This window comes from Rhinoderma darwinii, chromosome 8 (genome assembly GCF_050947455.1).
Source record: "Rhinoderma darwinii isolate aRhiDar2 chromosome 8, aRhiDar2.hap1, whole genome shotgun sequence".
Lineage (NCBI taxonomy): Eukaryota > Metazoa > Chordata > Amphibia > Anura > Rhinodermatidae > Rhinoderma > Rhinoderma darwinii.
In genome coordinates, this window is record NC_134694.1 from 116,209,997 (window position 1) to 116,218,874 (window position 8,878).

The window sequence follows — 8,878 nt, forward strand, 5'->3', positions numbered from 1 at the left end:
CTCGAACTCTGATTGGACAGTTTAGGAAGGGTAGAGTCACGTGTGTGTAATCAGAAAGGGCTATTGGTTTTGTTTCGTGTGAGTCATGGCGTGGCACTATGTCTGCATTGCGGAGCCATTTTGCCGACGCCATATAACATTGACGATACGTAATTTTATCTCCAGAAAAATGGCGTCGAGGGATACCTGTAACGCCGTGTTTTGGCGACATTATCTAGACGTTCCTAAATCAAGTGTTACGTCATGGAATAGTAAATAAACGTGTCGGCCATACTGGTCTCGGGCAGTAGTTTATTTATGATAGTGACTAACGGCGAATGTTATTGTGAATAATGACATGAGAGAATAAACGCAGTGTGCGAGATTATCAACTACCACAGTCGACAGACTAGGCGCACGAAACCATAGAAAAAGATCAACCGAGACGGGAAGCGGCTCCCAGAACCAGGGAGCCGGGCGGAAGTGGGTGGATAGAGCGCCGGAAGTTGTAGAAGTTAGACGGTTTGTCCCCCTGTAGGCAAGGGTCTGAAGGTTTGTCCTGTTTTATTGGTGCCTGAGGCGACACTATCTTCCGTTGACATGGCGGAATCTACTGCAACGGCGGTGGGGGGAGGAGCATCGTCCAGTACTGTGACCACCGAAAACGAGCCCCAGCCGGTGAGTGACGTCATCAGCCAGTGCTCCATAATGGCCTTTATCAGCAATTATTCTCCACCACAGAGTGCAGGACGCACCCCCATAGGACAATTATATCATTAAACCCCCGGATCTCCCCGACCCCACGCTGTAGATGAGGGAGCAGCCATGGACGATGGTGTCTGATAACTGGTGACCCCATCTTGCAGTAGTCTAAAGTCATGGCGACATCCGTTATTATATTTATACAGATCACGAGGTTTCTCATGAATACGCCACTAACGTGAAGCTTCACCGGGGTCCGGCATTTTTTAAGACCCTATTAATTATCAACAGGGAAAACCGGCTGGGCCACTCGTTTCCCTTGCACTAGCCAAGCAAGGGTCCCTCTCACAAGATGGCTCCCCATTTTGCATCATAGTGGGGGTCTCGATATGTGTGACACCCACGTGCCCCTTTAAGGCCCCGTTCACATTATGTTTTTGGCCATCGTTTAGCGCGTACGTCGGGAAAGCTCCTATCATACATGCAATTGTGTCCATTAACAAAAGTCTCCTTTTTGCCTTCTTTGGGCTGGTATACGTTATGAGCTTATCTTGACCTATTCGTTAAACAGATACCATAATAGTGTACGGCTGCCACAGACCGGAATCAGTCACAGCCTTCGTTTAAAGGGGTTTTTCCATCCGGGACATTTATGGCATAGCCACAGGATATTTCATAAATTTAAGATGTGGGTCCCACCTGTGAGACCCTCACCTATCTCTAGCACGGGGCCCCCTAACCCCCTTCTACCTCTCTGCTCCGTCTGACACGTGCGATTCCCGACCATGGAGAAGAAAACAGCGTAGCTTGTTGATTGACGCTGTTTCCGTAACTCCCATAATAGTGAACGGCAGTTATGGAAACAGCGTAGCATGCGAGCTACACTGTCGTCTACTTCGTGGTCGGGAATCACACGCGTCAGCCGGAGCCCAGAGAGGTAGAACGGGGTTAGGGGGCCCCGTGCTAGAGATAGGTGCGGGTCTCAGAGGTGGGACCCGCATCTATCTGACATTTATGGAATCTCCTGCGGATATTTAATAAATGTCTCTGATAGTAAAACTTCATAAATGGTAACTAAATGTTTGACAAACTTCTGACATGGCATAGTGACATGTCAGAAGTTTGGATTGGTGGGGGTCCGAGCACTGAGACCCCCACCAATCGCTAAAACGAAGTGGCAGAATCGCTCAGCTGCTTCGTGTTTGGCTTTTTCCGGAAATAAATGTATCGGAGTACGGGCTCAGTAGAAAGTCTATGACTCCGCACTCACGAGCGATGCTTCCGCTTCATTTGAGCGATTCGTGGGGGTCTCAGTGTTCGGACCCCCACCAATCCAAACTTCTGACATGTCAGAAGTTTGTCAAACATTTAGTTACACTTTAACATATATTTTAGGAGCTTTACCCGTCATATACGCTAAACGTTGGAGAAAAATGTAATGTGAATGGTGTCTGTCCCACACCTTTTCCTACAGCACTTTGGGCAGGCTTAATAGGATTGTGTGCATTCTCTGCCCACTCGCGGTGTGCATGCTCCGCCCACTCGCGGTGTGCATGCTCCGCCCACTCGCGGTGTGCATGCGCCGCCCACTCGCGGTGTGCATGCGCCGGAGGCCCACTCGCGGTGTGCATGCTCCGCCCACTCCTGTAGGCACTGGTGTATGACAATTACTTTCTGCTGTGAGAAGAAAAACTACTTTGGGCAAATAAAGATAAAAAAAAGTGTGGTCCTTATGTTCCATACTTCCGTGTTGCTGCTGCGATCCTCAGCGACCAGCTGTGATCTCTGGAGAAACCTGGCAGTACGTTTTCAATTCTCCTGCAGCGCCACCACAGGAGAAATGAAGCATTGCACAGTTCTTATTTAAAACCATGTAATATCTCCTACAAGGCAAGAGACCCTTTATTATGGGTTTTATAAACCAGATTGCCCCTCCGTGTCTCCCATTGATTTCAGGGAGGATTTGGCCGCACATGCAGGGTCGGCTTTCCAGTAAAATCCACGCTGGACCTCTGCCTTCAACCAGCCTCAGAAAACATTAAGCATGACGTCCCATCCTACGTGTGACTTTGATCTAATTGATCCACGTGCCGGGATGGGAGTCTCTACTGCTCTGAGAAGATCCTTGACTCTTTGTTATTTTTGCAGGAACCGCGCTCTCTGACTATAAAATTGAGGAAGAGGAAACCAGATAAGAAAGTGGAGTGGACGTGTGACACGGTGGACAATGAGAACCTGGGAAGACGCTCGTCAAAATGTAAGAGTCAACAGTGCGGTATCTTCATAGGCAGAGCAGTAGGCCGCTCGTCTTCATGTCTATGGAGGCCTTCAGATCCTCCTGAGAAGACTGATCAATGGGAAAGTAATGGTTGGCCAAGCTGAATAAGAATAATCGGTGCCAAAGTGGTCTCCTATCGCCGTCCTTGCTGAGATTTTCCAGGGGTTGCCATGTCCATGACCGGATTTAGTTGAGGGCCGTGGTCTCCAACCTGTGGCTCTCCGGCAAGACTACTTCTCCTAGCATGCCCTGACAGTGCATGCTGGGAGTTGTAATTTTAAGACAACTGCAGAGCCACAGGCTGAAACCCTTGTGCTCATACCATAATATGCGCTATAACAATGTTAGGATAAAGATTGACAATTTGGATGAGACCAGATGACGTGTTACATACATTATAAATGTCAGTCCATTCTGTTCAGATGAGATGATTGGGGGGTAGTCCCAGGGCAGAGCACACCAGGCGATCCCCAGTAATAAACATGGACATTTCCTTCAGGACTCTATTATAACCTCCATCCCAGTTTGTCTGGTTTTTAACTCTAAGGCCGTATTCACACAAACGGGTGTCAAAATGGCCGTGAAAAACATCCGTCTTGAGATCCAGGAAAATGGGCAAAAAAAGGACCTCCTATTTTTTTCATGTGCTGTTCACACGGTCTGTTAAAAAAGTGGCCGTGTGAATAGCCCCATAGACGTGCATTTAGTTTAATGCAGCTGTGTGACGGCCGTAAAAAAAAATGTCCGCCACATGGCTGATTATCCCTGTCATGTGAACAAGCTCTAAGGCTGCCATAGATCGGGCAAAGGATTGATTTCAGTATAGAAAACCTATAGCGAGAGAATAGCAGGGACTATGCATTTCTTTAAAGCCTGGGCGACTCTGTGACTAAATGATAACTCCATATATGTTAAAATTGGCTGCTGTAACTCATCTACTCCCCGGACCCAGGTATAAGACGGAGGGGGCCAGGAGCGGGTTTATCTCTTCTTCTTCATCTTGCCTAGGAAGTGGGTCTATTACAGCAGCCATTTTGAGATCTTTTTATTTTTCCGAAAAGATGTCCTTATATCTGTGGGCTTTTCCGTCTTTATCGCTGGTGCGTTCTCTAAGCGTATGGTCTCTAGTTGCCATGGAAACACTCCCCCCCCCCCTGAATTTCCCAAATATGGCAAGAACTGGCGGGATTTCAGCCGTATCCGGACATCTTTCCTTTCTGCTCCTGTCTCCGTGATTCATTTTGCCGGCTATATTAGGAATGTAAGTGGTTTCAGAGAGCTCCGTGACATCTGACGGTGGGCGTTTGTGGAACGTCTTCATCAAGTCACCATGGTAACGGTTCATTCATCTCTGAAACTACAGAGCAGAGAATTGATTCTCAGGTCCCGGTGACGTGTGAGGCTCTTCCCTTTGTCTGTGTATGAAGAAAAGTTCTATGGCCCAAAAAACTTGCCTAATAATTTACAATCCAGCGCTGGTCCCGGCCTCCGTATTCCTCATCCTGAATAAGAAATGGCCGTACACTGAAGACCCCCAATCATGTGAATGACAAGAGATGGGAGTCCAGCATTGTTACCCTATGGCTGCCTCCGTTACTAAGCAAATCTATCCCTGCACAGTTCGCAGCACCTTCTTTAGGGAGTCTGAAGGACGCAGTGATTGATTACAATGGTAAACTTTATCCTGCGTATTATAATCACCCCTTCACCCGCCATGTTCCTGAATAGTGTTGCTTTCTTTGCATCCTATCTTATAAGAATATGCACGTACAATGGGAGACATTGCCTAGCATTATTCTACAGATGACCCCCATCTGTGTAGTGGTACTACCTCCCTGCCTCTACCTGTAAATGATGTAGATAACAGCTAGTACTACCTCCCTGCCTCTACCTGTAAATGATGTAGATAACAGCTAGTACTGCCTCCCTGCCTCTACCTGTAAATGATGTAGATAACAGCTAGTACTACCTCCCTGCCTCTACCTGTAAATGATGTAGATAACAGCTAGTACTGCCTCCCTGCCTCTACCTGTAAATGATGTAGATAACAGATAGTACTGCCTCTACCTGTAAATGATGTAGATAACAGCTAGTACTGCCTCTCTGCCTCTACCTGTAAATGATGTAGATAACAGATCGTACGGCCTTACTGTCTCTCCCTGTAAATGATGTAGATAACAGATAGTACCGCCTTCCTGTTTTTCCCTCTAAATAATGAAATTATGTAAATAACAGGAAGTACTGCCTTCCTGTCTCTTCCTGTAAATGTTGTAGATAACAGATAGTACTGATTCCCTGTCTCTAAATGATGTAGGTACAGATAGTACTGCCTTCCTGTCTCTGCCTGTAGATGATGTAGTTACAGATAGTACTGCATCTCCCTGTAAATAATGTAGGAACAGATAGTACTACCTCCCTGTCTCCCTCTAAATCATGTTGATACTGATAGTACTGCCTCCCTGTCTCCCTCTAAATCATGTTGATACTGATAGTACTGCCTCCCTGTCTCTTCCTGTAAAATATGTAGATAGAGATATTACTGCCCCCCCGTCTCTCCCTGTAAATGATACAGATAGTACTGCCACGCTGTCTCCCTGTAAATGATGTAGATACAGGTAGTAGTTATTTTTTGTCTCTCCCTGTAAATTATGTAGGTACAGATAGTACTGCCTCCCTGAAGCTCAGTTTTAATGATGTAGGTACAGATAGTACTGCCTCCCTGTAAATTATGTGCACTGATGGATATAAAACGAATCTGCAGGAATACATGATTGTCTAAACGTCTCTGCCCAGACCAGATGTGATATACGGTAAGTCTCTCTTTCCCTCTTTTGTAATATATTCTTTCTCCTTCAGGCTGCTGCATCTATGAGAAGCCGAGGGCATTTGGAGAAAGCTCAACCGAAAGCGAAGACGATGACGACTGCTGCAACAGTGCGCACTGTATCCGGGGCCACAAAAAGAGTACACCCGGGGGCCAAGAGACCACGCCATCGAGCCACGACCGTGCCGCCAGCATGCAGCACTGAGACCTCAGGGGGATGACCGACCGAGTGCATCTGAAACATTGCTGTTCCCAACGACCGCTACTGCCTCATGTATTGTGGCTGTCACTTTTCCTGACTGTGACCGTCACAAGGGCAGAGCGCTGATTGTGTATTAGTGTCTTTGTATAGAGATGCGGCGGCTGAGAGTCGGTGTGCGCGGTCGACCTGACGATTGATCTCCGGCAGGGGGGGGGGGGGGGTTCATTGATAAGACTCCATTATTTATCAAGTCGGTGGCCGTCCTCACACATGCGCTCTGTCATTCTCGTCCCTGCTGACATCATGGCTCTCCTGCCGATCTCTAACTCATTGAATGTACATGCATGACACCTCCCGATCCTCTGCTGATATTCAGTGGCTCCCCATTATTACAGCCCCCACGATCGCTTCAGGCCGGTATAATATATCCTACTGAATGTATTTATTGAAACTCCTTAGACCAGCCTGATCTAAATTATACTGCGAGAAACCCTATGAAATGTAACGGATTATATATTACAATATGAGGAGTCATTAAAGGGCATTTATTCCTTATATTTGGTCTTGTTCTGTCAAAATGCTCTTTAGCCCATTTTATTCTATTATTTATATCGGTAGCTAAGAAATCTGGGTGACAACCATTATGGCCGCCATTATATAGAGGATGCCACCTGCTCTCCTGGACCATAGATCTGCTTATACAGTCATGTTGGGTACAAGGCGATATATAGCTGAATATATAGATTTGCTTTTCGAGAGTCTGGGAAAAGTGGTTCCTGGATTTAAATGGGGTCGTCCGTAGGGCATACGGTTGTCATCATGCTAAACAGGGGACCCCTGGACTAGCCAGCAAAGAGCAGCTCCTCAGCGCCACCATTAAGGGTCGGTTCAATACTGCGGATTTTCCGTAACGGATTTCATTGCAGAAAATCAGCAGCATGATACAGTAGAGTGGAACAAATCTCATCCACACGCTGGGTAACAAAACTTGCCTAAAAAACTTTCATAAATTGGCCTGCGTTGCAGCTTTTTAGTCTGCAGTATGTCAATCTATGACGCGGAGTCGCTAGTTTTCTGTTGCAGGTTTTACCCATTGGATTCGATGGGGAGGTAAAACCCGAAAGAATAGCAGATGATGGGATTTTTGCAGCTGTAATTCCGCTGCAAGAATTGCAATTAAAAAAAAAAAAAGCCTATACTTACCCAGATCTCTCTACTTCTGCGCCCAGCCCGGCCTCCAGGGATGATATTTCATCCCATGTGACTACAGCAGCCAATCACAGGTTGCAGCGGTCACATGGGATGAAAAGTCATTCCAGGAGGCTGGGCTGTAGGAAGTCAGAGGGATGCGTTGCCATGGCTATTGGTAAGTATAGATTTTTAAAAAAAAAAAAATTTTAAGTGCCGTTTTCTGCAGCGGACATTCCTGCCGAAAAACTGCACCACAATTTGCCTTTTTTTGGCCGGAAGTCCCTGCAGCGTACTTTTACGCAGCGTATCCGCTATACCCGAACATACCCTTATGGCGACGATATTGGTTGTTATCCGCTTTTCTCAAATTCCTGAACCGCAAATCATCCAGCTTTCTCAAAGACAGAAAAGTTGGAATATTATTGTTGACAGAAGAGGACGACTAAATGATTTCTATTTCTTAATTTTAAGGAGGAAATGCCCTTTAAATCCCACAATAAACAAGGATTTGTGCCAAGACCCACGGCAGCCAATCAGATATCAGCTGTAGACTGCATACAGCTATGTGACTAGTGGTTACGCCTTACAGTCGGCAGGGTGGCGTGGCATGACAGCTGATTTCTGGGCACCGTCTTACTTTCTCCTGCATTATTACCTTCATGGATTTCACTTGATTTCTTCGCTCTCTACTCTCTGTACATATCTGACTGGTGGGGTTTGTTGAGAGTCACACGGCTATGAAACTGGGCTTCGATTTCCTTTGTTACCCCGTTAGCATGGGTCCCCTTAATATTTTGTTCTCTTTGCTCTTTATCAAAATCTGTATATTGTGCATTTTTTTTTCTTTCTTGGAATTAAATGTTTTTTGTTTGGTATCTTTTTCCTGAGTTTTGAAATCTGTTTCATCTTAAAATATATTCTATTGTATTCCACTTTCATATCAAAGGCACCTGTCTCATTGTCGGGTCACTTAGAAACAACTTACAAATCCCCTATCATTTAGCCCTCCTTCACCAAATGTTACAGTAGGCACTCTGCATTCCGTTACGTAGCGTTCTCCTGGCATCTGCCAAAAAGATTCCTCCATCAGACGGCCAGATAGTGAAACGTGATTCCTCACTGCAGAGAACACGCGGCTCCAGAGTTTAGTGGCGGTATACTTTACACCACTTCAGCTGACACTTGGCATTGTACACGAAGCTCTGGCCACAGTTCTAGTGCTGATGTCACTTCCAGAGGCAGTGGGGATCCCTGTAGTGAGTGATACCACTGCTATATGAGTTGGCGTGGTCTATCATTTCATGGCTGAGCTTTTGTTGAACTCCTAGACGCTTCCATTTCACAGATAGCACTTACAGGTGACCGGAGGAGATCTAGCAGATAATAGCACTTACAGGTGACTGGAGCAGATATAGCAGATAACACAGGTGACCAGGCAGATTTAGCAGATAGTAATAACACTTACAGATGACCGGGGCAGATATAGCAGATAATAATAACAGGTGACTGGGGCAGATATAGCAGATAATAATAACACAGGTGACTGGGGCAGATATAGCAGATAATAATAGCACTTACAGGAGTCTGGGGCAGATATAGCAGATAATAATAGCACTTACAGGTGACCGGAGAAGATCTAGCAGATAATAATACAGGTGACCGGGCAGATCTAGCAGATAATAATAGCACTTACAGGTGACCG

General features: G+C 46.1%; 1 protein-coding gene across 1 annotated transcript; it reads left to right on the forward strand.

Annotated features, from left to right (window-relative positions):
* The first annotated feature begins 308 nt into the window (after nucleotides 1-308).
* Nucleotides 309-8,056, forward strand: PPP1R11 (protein phosphatase 1 regulatory inhibitor subunit 11). The gene is made up of 3 exons (XM_075836566.1): nucleotides 309-657; nucleotides 2,830-2,938; nucleotides 5,816-8,056. The coding sequence occupies exons 1-3, from the start codon at nucleotides 580-582 to the stop codon at nucleotides 5,986-5,988; spliced, it is 360 nt and encodes a 119-aa protein (XP_075692681.1). The 5' UTR covers nucleotides 309-579; the 3' UTR covers nucleotides 5,989-8,056.
* The last annotated feature ends 822 nt before the right edge of the window (nucleotides 8,057-8,878 follow it).